General features: G+C 44.2%; 1 protein-coding gene across 2 annotated transcripts in view; it reads left to right on the plus strand.

Moving 5' to 3' along the window:
- The window catches only part of SLC44A1 (solute carrier family 44 member 1), a 92580-nt gene extending 72076 nt beyond the window's left edge, over positions 1-20504 (plus strand). The window contains exons 10-16 of one of the 2 annotated variants that reach the window (XM_045020603.1): positions 181-346; positions 3619-3775; positions 4008-4091; positions 6212-6349; positions 10030-10266; positions 14908-14988; positions 17901-20504. In XM_045020603.1, the coding sequence (XP_044876538.1) occupies positions 181-346; positions 3619-3775; positions 4008-4091; positions 6212-6349; positions 10030-10266; positions 14908-14988; positions 17901-17924 (887 nt within the window). In that variant the 3' untranslated portion in view covers positions 17925-20504. Of the gene's footprint in view, positions 1-180; positions 347-3618; positions 3776-4007; positions 4092-6211; positions 6350-10029; positions 10267-14907; positions 15214-17900 lie in introns of those variants that run through there. The other variant, XM_045020602.1, reaches the window with a different exon arrangement.
- Positions 20505-21041: the final 537 nt, after the last annotated feature.

A 21041-nucleotide genomic window follows, 5' to 3' on the forward strand; every position in this document is an offset into this window, starting at 1 on the left:
TGGCTGAACCAGCAATATTATCTCCATTATCAACTGTCCAGCTACACTGATGTTAACACTTTATTAGGAGACAGAGCTGTCACTCTTGAAATGATTGAGAGTTATTAGCTGAATTACAAACGATTCCTTCTTTCTAAGTTGATATTGGCTATCTGCCTTCTTTCTCTGATTTGTTCCTAGGTAGCCCTGTCCTAAACGAACAAGGGTTTGTGGAATTCCGGGTTTTGGGCCCTCTACGATACATGTGGTGGTACCATGTGGTAGGGCTGATCTGGATCAGTGAATTTATTCTAGCATGTCAACAGATGACTGTAGCTGGGGCTGTTGTGACATACTATTTCACAAGGTGAGAACTTTTCAGACAGCTTTTTCTGAAGTGACCTAGTGACTGAATCATCAAAAATAACTGGGGCCAGAGCTTGTGGTGAAATGAGCAGGTGTGTTCTGCCTGGAAGCTGAAAAGCAAAAGCAAACTTCTAAAATAAATAGTGTGCTTAGCTGGTTATGTGCATTTTGAAGATGTTAAGCACCACAGTCATGTTTGCCCTTAAGTCCCATATACACTATGAAGACCTAGATGATTCATTTTTAAAAAAAAAAAGTAAAAAGCACTTTGACATTTATCTCTTTTCAGTAATAAAGCCAATAAGCTCCATTTAAATTAAAAGATGATTGGCACTAATTTACTGAGATTACTTAACTGAAAAATACAGTTCTTTAATTCTTTTCACCCACTCGTTTGTCTGTTTCCTAAGATTACAGAAAGTCCCATTAGAGCCATCATTTTCATATGAATTCAGATTATATACTAATGTTCAAGTGAAGCAAAATATATGTATTAAATCTCCATGTACCATCACTGTGCATGAGTCCTAATTTGCAAATCATACTATACTCATATCGGCTAATGCACGTGTATCTCAAGTACAAGAGAGGGATGCATCACATGTTCTGAGGATAACAACTCCTAATTGGTAGTACTGCAGTGTTAAAAAATAATGAGAATTAAAAATAAATAAATCTGAGCTTTTAAAAAAAATTTTTAAAGTCTCTAGGTTCATGGAGATCATGTTTTTAAGCTTTTTTTCTACCACAATAAGGACTAGAAACTTTTATTTATTTTTAAATGGAAGCTGAGGTTCTCAATCACAGAGCTAGGAGATAAGGCTTTAAGAAAAACTCTATCACAAATCTTGCAATAATTTTGTAAGAATGAGCAATACTGAAGTGGTATTGAGTGTTTTTGCTAACATACAACTGTTGGCCACATTTTTGATTAAGGAAAGAAATGATGCTATTGAACTTATTCACCTCTTCTTTTTTGAAAAGTATATCTTTCTAAAGTGAAATTTCTCAAAGTGTAACTGTGATATTTTATAGTTCACTATATATTTGTTTAAAGAAAGAAATCTCTGTGCTCAACAGTCTGAAAATTTAAGTTACACTTCCCATTCCAAATGGTCTCAAAGTAGTTTACAAATAATAGAAATACAGCACCTCTGGAAAAATGCAGCTACTTCTGCAGCAGAGGGCATCAGCCGTGATGCACAGCAAGAGTGGTTGGAGTAAGGGAGGAAAATGTCAACCCATGACAAAGCTCTTATGCCTTATTAAAATTGCCATAGGATCATCAGTGTCCATACAGAGCAGAGGAGGACCTTGGTTTAAATGTTCTCTCATATGAAAGATACCTTACAGTAATTTATTTTCATTGATATCCCTGCTGTGCTGTTTTTACAAATGTACAGTTTTCAAAAATTGTACATAACTCGGAAATACACAGTAGGTAGGAATAGTCTTGCCACAGCATGTTGGTGGGCTAGATGATTTAAGAGATCTTTTGCATCTCCAACATCTGTGAGTTTAACAACTGTATTTTACCTGAAGGTAAATGAGTTTGCTCTTACCTGCTCCCTATCCATCATCCCTTAATGGGAATTTTGAGTTATTAAATATCCATTTCCCTCTACTACTTTGCTTTCTTGCATATTAAAGTGTGGTTATAGTCTGAAAAGTGACTGTGAAAATGGTATACTTGGGTTCCACGTTGTTAATGATTTCTAGATCAATGTACATATTTTGCATATAGAAAGATTTTTGTTTAACTGCCAGCCCTGCATTCTCACCTAGGGCTCTGAAAGCCAAGACGGGCTCTTTGCATTTCATGCAATGCTACCAGTCATAAGTAGGCTCGCCAGAATTCGAGTTTTTTTATTATTTTGGTGGATAATATCAATGTTCATTTCAGTCAATCTTTATTCATGTACATTTTCACAGTTGAAAGGAATGAAGGGGAAAGGTCAGAATTATTTAACGACAGTAGACAATGAGAATCAGAAAGTTAAAGCTTTTATAACTGTTAAAACACAAGTTGTCAACATCCTCTTGTCAAAATATACAAAGCAAACATTCTTAAATCAAACTCAAGCAGCATTTTTCTTACTCCGCTATTATGTGTGTGTTTGTGGTGAAATTGACATTTATCAATACCTACTGGTAAAAATGTAATGTTTCCAAGCCTAGTCATAAGGTTCTGCTGGCCAGATTAGGCCCTTAGTTACACTTGTACAAGCCAATTGCCTTCTTCCATTTGCACAGGTATAACTGGTTGGAACTAGGTACACTGTTTTTGCAAGAAGAAATAGAATCCAGCTCACTGAAAACTGACTTCAGAATGCTAGCTAATAGGAGCCAAAAGTTGTAAAAACATTTTTTCCTCCCTGAAGTCAGCATGAATCAGTACATGCACAGAGCAGGTCTGTGGAATTAGAAGGTGCCACGTTTTTATATTTTTCAAGTGAAACCACCCTTAAGAATAGGTTTCCCTAAATTCAGGGGAGGCATTTTATTATTGGATGCAATTATTTATTACTGGCAGTTCAATAACATTAATCCTGTGATACTTTTATCACTGAGTTTATTTTTTAATACTTATCGAGCACTCTTTCACTAAATGCTGAATGGAGCTGCTGTAGAGAGGGAAATAGTGATGGTTTGCTTTAGAGGAAACAAATACGAATGATAAGAATACATTTCTTAAAAGCTGTGTCAGAAGACTGAAAGGGATTTATTTATAAGAGCTGAATGCACAATTTCCCCTTACAAATACATCCTTATAAATACTTTTACAGCACTGTATTTTGTTTTAATACTTGATTCCCTGGCTGTGTAGATATGTATATTCAGAAATACAAATGGTCTGAAAACAGCTTTTCTGTAATAAATGTAAATATGCTTTTTCCAATATATAAAATAGGGAAAATCCTAAAATAAATGTGGGGAGAGGAGGGAAAGACTTAAAAATGTTTGAATTAGACATTTATAAAAGTGTGGAGCTTAAAAAATTGATTGGTTAGGTATAATTGTAGTGCAGGCAAGTGTCCCCTCACAGCTCAGCCTATGACTCATCCTTTTCCTGCTATTACATTAAAGCTAATACTGCTATGGACCCTGCTTCTCAATGAATCAGGAATGTCCACTGAAGACTAGAATGAGACCACTAAATTGCTTTTCACCTGTGAACTCAGTCAGTCAGAATTTGTCTGTAGCTGGTTTTTCTCACCTGAAGTCCATATTGATAATACTGCTTTATTTTATCTCTCTGATGATTTTCCACAGGGAGAAAAGGAATCTGCCATTTACTCCTATTCTGGCTTCAGTAAATCGTCTTGTCTGTTACCACCTAGGAACAGTGGCAAAAGGTTCTTTCATTATCACATTAGTGAAGATTCCACGAATGATCCTTATGTATATTCATTCCCAACTCAAAGGAAAAGTAAGGGAAACCTACTTCTTATTAAAATACTGGGTTCCAAATGCTTGAAATTTGATCCTAAGTTTTGACCAAAAAAGTAAATGTGTGTGTTCATGAAACTTAAGGGCTGATTTCAGAATATTCAGCCCTTAAAGTATAGCCCATGCATTTGAATGTAATGGTCATTCATGTTCTTTGTCCTCTGGGGTTTTTTTAAATGTACTTGGTTTTTTTCCCCCTGTTGCCATGCTAGGAAAATGCCTGTGCTCGATGTATGCTGAAAGCTTGCATCTGCTGCCTTTGGTGTCTAGAAAAGTGCCTGACTTACTTAAATCAGGTAAGATTTTATATATTTTGACTTTTATATAAAGGCAGACAATTTATGTGATTGAGGAAGGCTAGTCTGAAACCAGAAGATGGAGTAATTTTTTCCTTAAGTTGACTCATGTTAAATTGTACTTTGGAACTTGATTGAACCTATGTACTTCAGTCATGTCCCCATTACTGAAATTAAAGTACATTGTGATCTCACTGAGGCTCATTACATTAGTCCTCATTTACAGCGCCTGTGTGAAAAATTGTCCCAATTCCTCTTTCTGGAAAAGACATTTTGTCCTTTAAAAATGACTAATCATGTCTAAGCAATATAGCATTAGAGTTTAATGGTTGAATACAACTCTCCCAGTACCCACTTTCCCCGGGTACATTTACGTTTAAAAGTGTATATATGGTAACAGAGTGTGGAGCTTTTCTCCTTTTTAATATTTAAGCATCACATATTTGAGAAAATGTATTTACAATCATAGACTTTAAGGTCAGATGGGACCATTATGACCGTCTAGTCTGACCTCCTGCACAATGCAGGCCACAGAATCTCACCCACCCACTCCTGTAATAAACCTCTAACCTGTGTCTGAGCTATTGAAGTCCTCAAATCGTGGTTTAAAGACTTCAGGGTACAGAGAATCCTCCAGCAAGTGCCCCATAGGATTCTCTGTACCTTGAAGTCTTTATTTCTTTTAAGTCACTCTCTTCCTCTAAGGCTGTGTCTACACAGCAGATGGGAAGTGCATTCCCATCTCGGGTAGACTAGTTCTGCTTGAGCGAGCATGCTAAAAATAGCAGGGTAGTTACGGCAGGTTGGGCTAGTGCCAGAGTCTAACCATGTCTGAGATCTTAAGTATGTACTCGGGTGGCTAGCCCAAGGTGCCACCTCAGCTGCCACACTGCTATTTTTAGCGTGCTAGCTTGAACAGAGCTGTCACAGGTACATGGACCTGAGCTGGGAATTATACCTCCCAGCTTCAGTGTAGCATTATCTAGGGAAGGAAAATGACTGTGAATTGTGATGGGTTGTTTTGTCATATCTATTTCCTTGTGGGAGAGCTGTGCTGTAGTCTGTTAATATAGATCTCTTTTACTATTGTTCAATTTGTTTCTCAAATTTGAGACAAACATTTTGTATAATGGAGCTCCTCCATCTTTGATTTCACAACCCTACATGATTGTGAACCCCGATACCTTTGTGAGCGAGCTCACTCTCCCCTTGGGTCAGATTAAAGTTGTACAGAATTTGTACTCCTTGTAGAACCACAAGATAGGTTTTTGGAAGCTGCCTTATTCGAAGCTTGGTTTTCAGAGTGATGAAACTACCAGACAAAACTTTACAGTATACCATAAAGTTCTAGCCTGGGCATAGTCCTGGCCTGTTGTTTTTGAATTGTCTTGATGAAGATCATTAGTAAAGAGTGTAATTATTGGAAATTGTCTTTGTTACCCCTGACTTACCTATTCTGTAATGCTGGACAGAACTAGAAATGCTTTCTTTTTCAACATCTAGAAAGCAACTTCTCTGAAACACATGACCCTCAAACTATTGTATGCTCTGAGAGAGAGAGATTTTTGTCTAGCTGCTTACCATGGTAGTAAGGTCGTTGCTCACCTCCTACTCTTGCAGAGAGATTCCAAATTCTTTTTCTATTAGCATTTTGGTGTGAAACTGATATATATGTGGCAAGAATAAGCAAGGCAGGTGGAAAAATGGTTATTCCCTCTGATATTGTTCTCTGTCTGTTGATTCAACCACTGCCCTGGGGGGAATTGGTTTAGCAGCTTCAAGGTGAGCAGTGACTGTCTCAAGATCCAGCACAAACCCTATTTTGTGTATGAAATCAGCAGTGGGCACTGATGGGATTTTTCATTACATAGTTCCTTTCCTCCCTGATTCTGGGATGGAGCTGATTGTCTTGAAAGTGAGTGTCATGTTACTGAGTCCTCATTATTTCTTGATTAGATTTGTACCTTTAAAGATCTCTTACTAAATCAAGTGTCTCGTGACATTGTGCTTTCTGTTGTGGAAGGGGATGGGAGGAGAAAGTCTTGTTGCCGTAACAGATGAATGTTGAAGGAAAGGGGACAGAGTGTCTGTGACTAATGCTTCATTTTGCCTTTCCCCAGAATGCATATACAGCCACAGCTATCAACAGCACCAACTTCTGCACCTCAGCAAAGGATGCCTTTGTCATTCTAGTGGAGAATGCTCTGCGAGTGGCTGCCATAAACACAGTGGGAGACTTCATGCTGTTCCTGGGAAAGGTATGCTGAAGGGGTGTACTGTTACAGACCTGGAACAAGTCTGCTTGCTCTCAAAAACCTTCATTGTGCTTGCTCTCCAGCTACAATGTGCCTCTGAGCACTTGTTTTCCCATTGCCTACTGCTGTCACCCATCCCATCCTGCTGCTTCCGTTCAGGACCATGGTTTAGAGCAGGGGTCTCAAACTCAAATGACCACAAGGACCACATGAGGACTAGTGCATTGATCCAAGGGCCGCATCACTGACACACACCCCTCGCTGCCTCTGGCCCCGCCCTCACTCCACCCCTTCCATTAGGCCCCGCCTCTTCCCACCCCTTCCCTGCCCCATTCCAACCCCTTCCCCGAAGTCCCCACCCCAACGCTGCCCCAGGGGGTGCAGAAAAGGTGCAGGGTGCGGCAGGGGGCTCAGGGCAGGGAGTTGGTGTGTGGGGTGCAAGAAGGTGAAGGGTGCAGCAGGTGGCTCAGGGCAGGGAGTGCAGGAGGGGTGCGGGATGTGGCAGAGGGCTCAGAGCAGGGAGTTGGGGTGCAGGAGGGGTGCAGGGTGCGACGGGGCTCAGGGCAGGGAGTTGGGTGCAGGAGGGGTGCAGGGTGCGGCAGGGGGCTCAGGGCAGGGAGTTGGGGTGCAGGAGGGGTGCAGGGTGCAGCAGGGGGCTCAGGGCAGGGAGTTGGGGTGCAGGAGGGGTGCAGGGTGCAGCAGGGGGCACGGGGCAGGGAGTTGGGGTGCAGGGTGCAGCAGGGGGCTCAGGGCAGGGAGTTGGGGTGCAGGGTGTGGCAGGGGGCTCAGGGCAGGGAGTTGGGTGCAGGAGGGGTGCAGGGTGCAGCAGGGGGCTCAGGGCAGGGAGTTGGGGTGCAGGGTGCGACAGGGGGCTCAGGGCAGGGAGTTGGGTGCAGGAGGGGTGCGGGATGCGGCAGGGGGCTCAGGGCAGGGAGTTGAGGTGCAGGAGGGGTGCAGAGTGCGGCAGGGGGCTCAGGGCAGGGAGTTGGGGTGCAGGAGGGGTGCAGGGTGCGACAGGGGGCTCAGGGCAGGGAGTTGGGGTGCAGGAGGGGTGCAGGGTGCGGCAGAGGGCTCAGGGCAGGGAGTTGGGGTGCAGGAGGGATGCAGGGTGCGACAGGGGGCTCAGGGCAGGGAGTTGGGGTGCCGGGTGTAGCAGGGGGCTCAGGGCAGGGAGTTGAGGTGCAGGAGGGGTGCAGGGTGCGACAGGGGGCTCAGGGCAGGGAGTTGGGGTGCAGGAGGGGTGCAGGGTGCGACGGGGCTCAGGGCAGGGAGTTGGGGTGCGGGATGCGGCAGGGGGCTCAGGGCAGGGAGTTGGGGTGCAGGAGGGGTGCAGGGTGCGACAGGGGGCTCAGGGCAGGGAGTTGGGGTGCAGGAGGGGTGCAGGGTGCGACAGGGGGCTCAGGGCAGGGAGTTGGGGTGCAGGGTGCGACGGGGGCTCAGGGCAGGGAGTTGGGGTGCAGGAGGGGTGCAGGGTGCGACAGGGGGCTCAGGGCAGGGAGTTGGGGTGCAGGGTGCGACAGGGGGCTCAGGGCAGGGAGTTGGGGTGCAGGAGGGGTGCAGGGTGCGACAGGGGGCTCAGGGCAGGGAGTTGGGGTGCAGGAGGGGTGCAGGGTGCAGCAGGGGGCTCAGGGCAGGGAGTTGGGGTGCAGGAGGGGTGCAGGGTGTAGCAGGGGGCTCAGGGCAGGGAGTTGGGTGCAGGATGCGAGCTCCAGCCCGGCGTCGCTTACCTAGAGTGGCTCCGGGGTGGCAGCGGCGCGCACCAGGGCCAGGGCAGGTTCCCTGCCTGCCCTGGCCCCCGGCCCCGCGCCGCTCCATTCCAGGCAGCAGCTGGAACCGTGTCCCTGCAGCCCCTGGGGAGGGGGAGGGGCTCAGGGTTCCGTGCATCTGCTGCGCTTGCTGCTCCTCCAGGTACCTCCCACAAAGCTCCCATTGGCCGCGGTTCCCTGTTCCCAGCCAATGGGAGCTGTGGGGGGCAGTACCTGGAAGAAGGCAATGCAGGAGCCCTCTGCCTCCTTCCCCCTCCCGCCCCGGACCAAAGGGACGTGCTGCCAGCTGCTTCCGAGAGCTGCTTCAGAGAGCGGCGCAGGGCTCGCAGCACCACAGGGGCTGTCCTTTGGCAACTGAAAGCTGAAAAAAGTCTGGCCAGGAGTTTTTGGTCTTCCAATGAAAAATCTAAAATGTAAGGAAAGCAGACACTTCTCGTAACAACTTGTTTAATCAAACCCTCAGTTTTCCTTCAGAAAGAAGTTCATACATTTTCGACCAACCCTCGTAGTAGGGGTGGAATGGGAAGCAGCAGGACCTTGTGTTGGCAGCTGGGAGTTGCCCAAGTGGGAGTAAAGAGGAAAGAGTCGGAACTGAGTATATTCCAAGGTAGAAAGATTACTAAGCACTGTTGTTGCAGCTCAATTTTCTATTTCTTTAGGGAAAACCAGAACCCAGTAAATTACTGTTACACCTGGGCTGACTTTTTGTGTTCTTATTTACTAACCTACTAAATACTAGTCCAACTGCATCAGCTGTAGCCCCACGAGTACCTGTCAGCATTGGGGCCCTTCATGGAATGATCCGTCTATCCTCTGTACACTCCTCTCCGTGTAATACATCAGATTACAGTGAGCTGAACCCTGAGTGTGGTTTTCTAATCCAGTAAATACTCTAATCAATACAGAGTGATGGGAATGAGCAGATAATGAAGACACAGGTGCCTTGGGGGTATTGAAGTGAACACTGCAGTTCTCTGGAGTAGTCTAACATACCAGGAAATGTCTCCATGAAAAAATGGCTTTCGCATCATTGGATGAACAGAAGGGTGGCAGTAATGCTTAAATAAGCGGTGCAAACTACCAAACAACAGTGTTAGCTCTATTCTGCTGCCTGGCCAACCCAGCTCTTCTTTCAGCCTAATTCAATATCTGAATAATACAGTGGAAACTGACCTATTTTGCAGTGTTTGATTTTTAAATGCAGAGGTATGGTGTATTGTTCATAAAAACTACATTGACACCTAGTATGACGTTTCTTAGGGCCACTCATGCTAATTTTTGGGAAACTACCTGAAAGATATATAGAAATGCCTTACGCTGTTAAAACCAGAGTTAGAAATAATGCTTAGTTTACAGTGAGGACCTAGTACACAAGGTAATTCTTAGCAGCCTTCCTGTTGCAAATAGGAGGGACTGGAACAAGCTGAAGGGATTTTGTGTGTGTGTGTGTGTGTGTGTGTGTGTATCTGCAAGCAAAATTTTTATAAAGCATGTTAATTGGTGTATCTAGTTATATTAATTTTTATATTCTGTACAAAGTACAGACCTAGAACTGATCCCTGACTAGAGGAGTTTATAATTTGAATAAACTGACAACACAACAGAGTACGGTTCTGTCTTACTATGGTATCTTCCCCCCCCCAACCCCTGAACAGTGGGTGAGTGGCAGCTTTTTATTTACTCACGTGAATTAGCTTTGGGGCTTTGAAGAGATGCAGGCGCAGCATTGAAAACAGCTCTGGCTAGATCCAGCAGCACGTGGGGTTTTAGTAGCATTTAGTATCTTGTAGTGGAATCAGTGACATTGTAGCATCCAGTTCTCCTATACCTGTGAGATTAAAGTGTGTGTGCACGTACATGAAAAATAATCCAACGGCTTCTGCAGTCATTCTTGTCTTTCTGTTTTCTTTGCTTCAGGTCCTGATCGTTTGCAGCACAGGCTTGGCGGGGGTTATGTTGCTGAACTACCAGCGGGATTACACAGTGTGGGTGCTGCCTCTCATCATCGTCTGCCTCTTTGCTTTCCTGGTAGCTCATTGCTTCCTGTCAATTTATGAAATGGTTGTGGATGTCCTCTTCTTATGTTTTGCCATTGATACAAAATACAACGATGGAAGCCCTGGTAGAGAATTCTACATGGATAAAATTCTCATGGTAAGTTAGTTTTCCTCCCCTCTCCCTTGAGTCAAAGGAACTGTACTATCTATAGAGAATTTAGTGCAAGCTTCTGATGCCATTCAGCACAAAAATCCCAGCGTCAGCCTTTTTTGTGTCTGACGAAGTGGGCATTCACCCACGAAGCTCATGCTTCAGTACATCTGTTAGTCTATAAGGTGCCACAGGACTCTTTGTGGCCTTTTTTAGAGACCTTTCTCTTGGGTCCAGAAGAAAGTATGACTAACATCAGTAGTGCCCAAGTTGGGGTTTGTAGACAGGTCAGATTCACCCCTGCGGCGCCTCCTGCTGGTGACTCCGGGAATTAGCTCAGTCCAGCACTGGAGCACCCTCTGCAGGCTGGTGATCAACCTGTCTTCAGGCCCCCATGTCCCTCCCTGGAGCCGCTGCCCTTTTACATGGGGTGCTGCCCCCTAGCAGTGACCCCTTTCTCTCTCCCCTCCCTGGGGAACCCCCACCCTCTATCCCCACCTTGCCTCAGTATATGGCTACTGCCAGTCATTGTCTAGCCCCACACTCTGGGGCAGACTGCAGTATCAGCCTACTCATCACAGGCAAAGGGGTTTGGACCTGCTGCCTTGGCCTATCCCTGGGCTGCCCTCTGCAACCCCCAGTACCAGTTGGCCCTTCGCTAGGCCGCAGCCTGGGGCTTTCCAGGCTGGAGCTCCCCAGCTCCTCAGCCTTTCCCCAGCCCTGCTTCACCCTAGGTACCTTGCCTATAGCCCCTGCAGCCAGGCCCTTCTCCCTCTGAATGCAGAGAGAGACTGTCTGGGCTTCTGGCCTCCCTAGCCTTTTTTAGGGGCCAGCTGTGGCTCAATTTGGGGCGTGGCTTCACCTGCAGCCACTTTCTCAATCAGCCCAGCCTTGAGAGCAGCCGCTCTCAAGCCCTGCCAGGCCACTTTTAAACCCCTCACAGCAGGAGCAGGGTCCACCCTGCTATAGGTTTCTTACCCAGACCAACAGATCAGCCTTTGCTCAGACAGTGTCTCTCCTGGTCCTCAAATAGCAGCGCTTACAGTCTCTCCCTGAAGTACGGGTCTGAGCCCAAGTTGCTATTAGCATCTCATTTGACAGGGACAAAGTAGGCCATGTTACAGTTACACTATGTCTACCCTAGAGACTTGCACTGGCACATCTCTACCAATGCAGCTGCGCCACTGTCAGAGCAGTTACACCACAGATCTATGCCAACAGGAGAGAGCTTTCCTGTCGACAGAATTAAACCACCCCCAGTGAGTGGTGATAGCTATGTCGGCGGGAAAAGCTGTGCACACTACCACTTAGGCCGGTGGAACGTATGTCGCTGAGGTATGTGGGTTTTTTCACACCGCAGAGTGACATACATTTTGCTGGCATAAGTGGTAGTGTAGACATGGTCTTAGTTTCTTAATTTAGATGTTCCCCCTCTCCCCCCACATACATCTGATGTACTAGAAATGGGGAAGTAAAAATCCTCTAAAGCCAACATTAGACTGAATTCAGCGCTAAGGCCTGGTCTGCACTACAAGTTTATCTCGAATTTAGCAGCGTTAAACCGAATTAACCCTGCACCCGTCCACACAACGAAGCCCTTTATTTCAGTATAAAGGGCTCTTAATATCGATATCTGTACTCCACTACGACGAGGGGAGTAGCGCTCAAATCGGTACTGCCATTTTGAATTAGGGTTAGTGTGGCAGCAATTCGACGGTATTGTCCTCCGGGAGCTATCCCACAGTGCACCATTGTGTCTGCTCTGGACAGCAATCTGAACTCGGATGCACTGGCCCGGTAGACAGGAAAAGACCCGCGAACTTTTGAATTTCATTTCCTGTTTGCCCAGTGTGGAGAGCTGATCAGCACAGGTGACCATGCAGTCCCAGAATCATAAAAGAGCTCCAGCATGGACCGTACGGGAGTTACTGAATCTGATCTCTGTATGGGGAGATGAATCTTTTCTATCAGAACTCCGTTCCAAAAGACGAAATGCCAAAACATTTGAAAAAATCTCCAAGGCCATGATGGACAGAGGCCACAAAAGGGACTCAGCACAGTGCTGCGTGAAACTAAGGTGCTGAGACAAGCGTACCAGAAAGCCAAAGAATCAAATGGACGGTCACGGAGGGAGGGGCGACTGACGACTGTAGCTATCCCACAGTTCCCGCAGTCTCCGAAAACCATTTGATTTCTTGGCTGAGCTCCCAAAGCCTGAAGGGTCAAAAACATTGTTGCGGGTGGTTCAGGGTATATGTCGTCGTCGCACCTCCCTCTCCTCCCTCCCGTCACCTCTCCCCCTCCTCCCCCCCGGTGAAAGCAAAGGGGAAAATAATCCTTTCTTGCCTTTTTTCAATGTCATCATATGTCTACTGGATGCTGCTGGCAGACGCGGTGCTGCAGCGTTACACAGCAGCATCCCCTTCCCTTCCCTTGCCTTGCAGACAGTACAGTATGACTGATATCTGTCATTATCGTCCCGTGAGTGCTTCTGGCTGGCCTCGGTGAGGTCAGCCGGGGGCGCCTGGGCAAAAATGGGAATGACTCCCGGTCATTCTCTTCTTTAAGCTTTGTCTAATGGAGATTCAGTCCTGCCTGGAATATCATAGCAGCTGGAGGCTGCCCTCCTCTCCCCCCTTTAATCTCTGCTTGCAGAGGCAATAAAGTCAGTGTTGTTATTCCTGCATTCTTTATTACTTCATCACACAAATGGGGGGATTACTGCCACGGTAGCCCAGGAGGGGTAGGGGAAGAGGGAAGCAATGGGTGGGGTTGTTGCAGAGGCACCCCCTAGGATGACATGCAGCTCATAATTTCTGCGGGATGTCTGGGGCTCTGACCCGGGGCGGCCGTTTGCCTCTCTGGTTCTTTAGTAGGCTTGCCTGATATTCTAGGCAGGACTGACTCTCCATTAGACAAAACTTAAAGAAGAGAATGACCTGGGGAGTCATTCCCATTTTTGTCCATGCCCCAACCAACCTCGCCGAGGCCGGCCAGGAGCACCCATGACAGCAGCAGACAGTACAGTATGACTGGTAACCATTGTCAACTTGCAAAGCAGCAGACGGTACATTAGAGCTGGTAACCGTCTTTGCTAACTTGTAAAGGCAAGGGGATGCTGCTGTGTAGCACTGCAGTACCGCGTCTGCCAGCAGCATCCAGTTGACATACAATGAAAGTGAAAAAAGGCTGAACGGGCTCCATGGTTGCCGTGCTATGGCGTCTGCCCAAGCAATCCAGGGAAAAGGGCGCAAAATGATTGTCTGCCATTGCTTTCACGGAGGGAGGATTGACTGACGACATTTACCCATAACCACGCGTGACACTGTTTTTGCCCCATCATGCATTGGGATCTCAACCCAGAATTCCAATGGGCGTGGGAGACTACGGGAACTATGGGATAGCTGTGGGATAGCTACCCACAATGCAATGCTCCGGAAGTCGACGCTAGCCTCGGTACATGGACGCACACCACCGAGTTAATGTGCTTAGTGTGGCTGCGTGCACTCGACTTTATACAATCTGTTTCCAAAAATTGTTTTCTGTAAAATCGAAATAATCCCGTAGTGTAGACATACCCTATAGAGAGAATTTCCTTGCTCCTGTTTCTCTACCTGCTCTACATAGCAGCCAGGAAGTCCATTCCTCACTTCACATGAAATGTATTCTCATGCGTAAACCAGAGACAGACTCAAATCCAATTATTCTTAACATTCTGATTTCTGAATACTTGTTGGGAAGTGTGTCAGGATTTTAACTCTAAGCCTCTGTTGTGTAGTGTCTTAGGTTGTATAGTACGTAATGCTAACTGATCCCGTTGATATCAAATGTAGAATAATAATTGAAACTACCTTACACTCACATAGCACAGGTAATTTAGTAAGATCATGATATATAATCTAGCACAAGAAATCTAGAAAGATCACAGTGTGTGTGTGCAGAGAATCAATGTTCAGATTGGCCACAAAATTGTAAACAACAAAGGGATGCGGTAGATATCAAAGTACTAGTGGCATGGAACTTCCTATGTGATGCCTTCACCTTTACAATAGAAAGAAATATTGAAATACTACAGAACTATAGCATATCTGCTGCTATCTTTAATAGCAGGGTCTAATGCCTGGCTGCTTCCATTTGATGTTATAACAAATGGGAAAGGCCATGTCCGTGGTGGGGGGGAAATCTCACAAGACGAGATCCTGGATGTGGAAAAGTTTTGAGAAGTTGTGTTCTGAGGGATTAGGGAAAACTAGAAGGCATTGCTAGAAGTAAAAACAAAATCCCAGTAAATTTTTTTCTGTTACAACTGCTTGATAGAGTTGTAACACTACATACTGTTTTCAGTGGACAGAATATAGTGGCTGGGGTCTGTATTTATTTTGTGCCAGTCATCAGAATGTGGATGCCAGGGATGGTTGAGGGGGATGGCTAATACTGTCTGTAAGGATCTTTTGAGTGCCAAAGGGGTAAGAGACGGAGGGAGGCAGTATCTCTTGTTTTTGTGTTCGCTTCTTGGGACAGAACAGATTACTTTTTGTGACATTGTCAGGGAATTTTATATGTGAGCCATAGGCTTGCACGTTCCCTGGCTGTACTTCAGCATACAACCAGTAGAGGAAAGACTAAGCCACTTGACTTATTTTGCAGGAGTTTGTGGAGAACAGTAGAAAATCAATGAAAGAAGCTGGCAGGGGAGGTGGAGCTGAAGGCAGAGAGCTAAAACCAATGGTAGGTGCAGATGAGGAGGTGGCCATCCTCCAAGAATTTCACTTTTACTTCCTCTCCCTCTCTGTCTTTACTGACTGCACTTCTTCAGGGGAAGTTTTTGTTCTTTGTATCACTCAAGATGTTCTGCTTTTTCTGTTTGTGAGCTTGCCTATCACCTGGATGGCAGAGTTTTTGTCACAGCTGAGACCATCTCCTGTAAAAGTAAGCTGAAAGGAACTGTATCTTGTGAAATAGAAATAGTGGAAGAATCAGCTGAATTAGGATCAGGATTGCAGCAGTGCCCACAACATGCTAGGTGGTACACACAGAAGACAGTCATCTTATTTTGTAAGATCTGTGGGGCAGGGAGTGTAATTAATTACTAGCATAGCCCAACTTACTCCTCTTTCCATTGGTGAACTAAATTCTTAATTTTGCATTCAGCATAAAAACCTGAAAGACACTTATGAGCTGTATCCTAAAACAATGGAGGCCAGGCGCATCAAGGTCACACCAAATTATGTTAAACTGTGGCAGGGGATTGGATACAGTGATTCCTTTCAACCTGCTTAGAATAACATTTCTCCCAGTTTGTTTTTTATTGCTAACTATTTATGTTGCTGTCTCTTGCGCTCTCTATTTCCATCTCACATTGTCAGATACAGGGACAATGCATCACTTATGCTTCTGAAGTCTTAACCACCACCTGTTTTCACTTACGCTGTGCCTATTTGAAAGGCATGGCATGTTTAAGTATCCTGTAATAAGGAACATCTGTAACTAATTCAGATAGTGGAGTTATCCAGCTTGCAAGGTGAGCTTGGGACTCGGAGAACTGGGAGCCAGGCTTTCAGTGTATAAAAGATGGGCAGGTATGACTGAACTAGTTAGAGATGAGCCTATTAATACTGATGCTAGAACAGTGTTTCCTATTACATCAGTACCTGCCATAGGGTATAGTGGGGTTTATGTTGATTCCTCCAACAGTAAGTAGTAACTCTTTTAAATGATAAAAAGTAATGAAATCCAAATACATTTCCTTATAGTAGAAAATTCCTTTTTAATATGGCATATATAAAGCCATGCTGTGCCAGCACTTTGATCTAGAAAGATTGAATTCCTGCTCTCTGATTAACCCTGTAGCTGTGAGAAGTATTATGCTAAGTTACTTATGCAATCAGTTCTAGCATATCAACCTAGATTATAAAGGGTCTTTCATTATTATTGGGAGGGAGAGTTCAGTGGTTTGAGCACTGGCCTGCTAAACCCAGGGTTGTGAGTTCAATCATTGAGGGGGCCATTTAGGGATCTGGGGCACACAAAAAAACCCCTGTCAGGAACAGTACTTGGTCCTGTTAGTGAAGGCGGGGGACTGGACTGGATGACCTTTCAAGGTCCCTTCCAGCTCTATGAGCTAGGTATATCTCCATATATTGTATTATTATGGGTGCCAAGATCTCGTTACTGTTGTTGTCTCTAGAATTGTGCAGAGTAATTCCCATGCACAACTTCCTCAGCATATAGACACTTAGTCCAGTGACAGTGGTTTGGCTCACTTATTGTGACCTGTGTGGTTTCGTTCAAACCTCTCCTTGCACAGTCTTCTGGAAGGCCAGCATTTTAGCCATGACTGGCCTTTCTCTACCTTAAAGTATTTGTTAAAGCATAAGTGCTATTGTATATCTAAATATAGAACAAGAACGTTTTCATATGTATGATCTACCGTTTTCTTCAAGGAGTAATTCCAACTAAGTGAACATTAGAAGCTACTGCTGGGATTTTCAAATCTATCTAAGCGTATTCACAGCTCCCATTAAAATTAGTGGGAATTAGGTGTCCAAATCCTCTAAGCAGCCTTAAGTCTTAGCCTAAAACTTTTTACTCAACTCCCAATTCAGAGTACTGGTTTCCATCAAGTAGTGTCCTTATAACGTCCACCTTATAGCTAGTGCACACTGCGAAAGATGCTAAAAGCTGTTGGTCCAGCATTTTCAGGCTTAAGCTTGGTTCCTCAGCCATATTTGGGTACCTGTGAAAGACAGGCTGAGCATCCACACTGCCCCAGCCTTCAGAGGGAGGTATGCATGCTCAGCACCCTTGGAAGTCAGGCCTCTTGTTTAGGAACCTAATGTTAGGCCACTCAGGTTTTGAAATGTATCTTTTAGTCCCTTACAGAGGATTGTTAGAGAGATGGTGTGAGCATGGGACAGGAAGGCAGGAACTCCTACATTGTATTTCCAGTTCTGATACTAACCTGGTTGCCTTGCACAAATAATTGGTCCATATTTTCTGAAGTGGCTTCCAATTTTTGGGTGCCTAATTTCAGCTGCATGGTGTCCAGAAAAGCAGGAATTGAACACTAATATGAATAACAAGAACATCCAGAGCTCTAATAGTTAATGCTGACCTTTTGGAAAGGATCTAAAACCTCATGCTTCAGGGTTGAAGCTCATCTCTAACTATTAGAGAGTAGGATAAAACCTTCATGTGGGGGGCAGATTATCACACATCTGCCTACTGTGAAGTTTGTTGCACCTTTCTCTGAAGGCCATTATCAGAGAGGGTACAGGACAAGATGGACCATAATGCTGATCTGATCCAGCATCTCCTCTCTTCCTAAAGTTGAGTACCCAAAAATTAAAGGCCAGTTGGGACTTCAGTGCTTTGCCTCAGTTCCCTCATTTATAAAGTAGATTTATAAATCTCTCTCAAGAGTGTGGAGGATTAGTTCAGAAATGTAAATGGCTACCTAGAATTACATTTCTTAAAAATCTGAGTGGAAACTTTTAGGAGTTGTCATTTCTAAAGAGACTGTCTAGGTGCAAGAACAAGGCTTTTCAAACTTTACTATTTGTAGTGATCCTTTGGGATCAGTTTCTTAAGTTGTCCATTGACGTGTGTCTAAGACTGTACTGTATGACTTTGTTTTCTAGGCCTCTGGAGCAAGTTCATCTTGAAACTAGCCAGCCATTATGGAATCCATTGACATTCCAAAACACTGTATATAAATAAGCAGCCAAAATCAGAAAAGGAACAGGGATTTAATACTTTTTTTAATGATTATTTTTGTGAAACATGTACTCTTTTCATACGGGTGGCTTTTACAAGCAACTTTATCATTGTTCCTTTGTTTAATCATTGTGGTCATGGAAATGTTAAGATTCTAATCTGATTAAGATACAATCTAGAGGAGGATTCCGTTATTTTTAAAAGAAATTAAATCAAGACTATTGGTTAGAGTATCAGGTGTCCCTCAGAATTGAAATGTAACCAAGAATTACGTTTAAATCAGCTCATTTAGGATTTTATATTTCAACTCAGATGCATCAGTGACTTCTGGGGAAATGTTTCAGAGTTAAAAAAACAATTAAAAATTTAGGTGTTTTTAAAAGGGTTTCATTGAGAGTCATAATTATAACTCATTTGTAGTCAGTCATTTTACCCACCAACCCTAATGGGGCCTAGTGTTTTGTTTATAAATTTCAGATATCAAAATAACCAACTCCTCAGGTATTTAGATATTGTGGGAGCCCCCTGCATTTCTATGAAAGAGAAACTAGACAATGGGAAAAGATGAGTTTTATATGCAACTGGTTCCCGTTTTACTTTATTTTCCCCTTTGAGTTCAGTAGCCTCCTTTGCACTTCATAAGGCTCCTTTGAAGGGTATGGATTCTCCAAACGAGCAGTTGAACAAACTGATCATTAAAACTCAGCCTTAGCCATACTCCTCATAACTCATTCATGACTAGATATAAGGATGCTGGGCATGGGGAGAGAAACAAACTGTACAAAGAGTATTGTAAGTTGTTTTTATTTACCTCCAGAGAGATTTGGGAAGTGTAAATGTAAATGGCCAGGCCTTGGCTGTTTTCTCATTCATATTAGTATGTACTGTAGCCGGTGGGTAAAACAGGAGAGGGTAGATAAACATTTCTTTGGAAATGACACTGCCATGGGATCGAAAGTTATCCACTAACCATAAGATAACTTGTTCATTTTAATTCTTGAGTGTTTTAAAATTTTCGTTCTTGAAGCTTACCAGATATGAATGCTAATACTCCATTGTTCAGCTTATTGTAATGGTAAATGCTTAGTGTATTTGCTAAGAACTCATGATCTGTTCATGCTATATACTCCTTTTTGTTACAATTTTTTAAGAAAACTATTTTTGTTAATGTAAAGTAAATATTTCAGAGCAGAATTTTTAAACTTATTGCACTAAATACAAGCTCTGTAAGAATAAATAATGCCTCAATGGTTTGTTCACTCCATACAAGAAAATCTTTTGAAAGAGAGCAGCCCTTCCAGCTAAGCTTTGCAAATGGATTAAAGAGGGATGTGTGGAGAAGCATACGATTAACGCCACCAGGGTTTTATCAGCAACTGTTTGCTTATGTGCTTCCTTTCAAAGGATCAGACCTTTAAACTGCTGCCGAAGGTAAAAGGCATCCTGTATTTTTTTAATTAATGAGTGCTCTTAACAGTTCCAGTGGTAGCGAACTACTTCTGTTTTGTTTCTATAAGTCATTTGATACTTCAATTTTTTTCAGACTTCTTGCAATAAAAATCAGGATTAATAGAAGGATTTACCCTTATCATAACACAAACCAAACAGTATGAATATAAATAAACTGTAGCTGTTTGAGGGCAAAAACTGGCTTAGGCTCTGATCCTGCAAACACTTATGCAACTGTGTAGCTTTATTCAAGGAAGTAGTTCCATTGACTTCAGTAGGACTGCTCATAGCTCAGTGGTTTGAGCATTGGCCTGCTAAACCCGGGGTTGTGAGTTCAATCCTTGAGGGGGCCATGTAGGGAACTGGGGTAAAAATCTGTCTGGGGATTGGCCTTGCTTTGAGCAGGGGGTTGGACTAGATGACCTCCCGAGGTCCCTTCCAACCCTGATATTGTATGTAAGTCAAGTTATGCACCTGTGTAAGCATTAACTGGATCAGGGCTTTAGTCTGGGATTTTAATTGGAGCACTGGTTAGGTCTCTCAATGTAAATTACATGCATCTGTCAGGACGTCTCAGAGACATTAGGGCAGCCTTCATTTATGCACGGAAGGAGTCTGCTGCATCAACAGCCAGAAGTGCACTGGCTCAGCTGCAGCTCTGGAGTTTGGAGACTTAGAATATGTGCCGAGATCAGTGGGGTTTGGCAGTGAGTTAAATACTGGCTCGGCAGGATCCTAGAAGCTGGATTCCAAAGCTAAGAAAAGGATTGTCATGTACCTAGCTACTCCACAGAAACTGCAGCTTACACCCTGTTTCTGAAGACATCATTTGACTTGCTCTGACGGAAGCCTTGGATTCTGCTCACTTTGATGACCTAACATCATATTCCTGCCATGACAAGTTCCGCTACTTTGGGTTCTCTGCTCCCTGGAAGCCGTGGGGGGAGGGGGTGCTTTTCAGTTAACTTACAACTGGAACTGTAATCAGAAACAAAGTTTGTATTTTTGTATAACTTGCCTGTGCACCATTTTTATAACAGGGCCTGTTTTACAAATAAATTGGTTTTATTATCACAGTGCGTAGAAGTTATGGACAACGCTTTTGTATGGGTAGCTGTAATTTTCAAGTTATCTATCATTATAAAGTTCTTAATCAATTCAAGTGTACCATTCCTTAGTGTATGTACAGCATGCATAGCTTTTCAGTTACAAAGTAGGGTCATGCCGTACTGAACTATCACAAATGCCCTGGCTGTTCAAAAGCATTCCTTTCCCATGCAGGCTTTCTAGTGGCACTTCAGTGTTTTGGATGCTCTTTGAAACTTACTTTTGCAGCAGACTACAAGCTGCCCTCTTCCTTCCTAGTCCCTCCTTTGTGTGTGGAGAGAGAGGTGGAAAACAAGTCTCTAGAGAAAGTTGCTTGCAGAGCAAGTTTTAGATGTTCGTTGCCTATCCTGATAATGAGGGTAGTGGAAATGTGATTTCTCCTGCAGTAATATCTACACCTGGCAGCTGAGACGCTTGGCACTGCCAGTGATAAAGGATTTAGACACTTCCTCCTATCTGGTTATCAAAGTTAGTGTCAGTGCTACCATTCCCTCCTGCACTGGATGACG

The sequence above is a fragment of the Mauremys mutica genome, chromosome 6 (assembly GCF_020497125.1).
Source record: "Mauremys mutica isolate MM-2020 ecotype Southern chromosome 6, ASM2049712v1, whole genome shotgun sequence".
Lineage (NCBI taxonomy): Eukaryota > Metazoa > Chordata > Testudines > Geoemydidae > Mauremys > Mauremys mutica.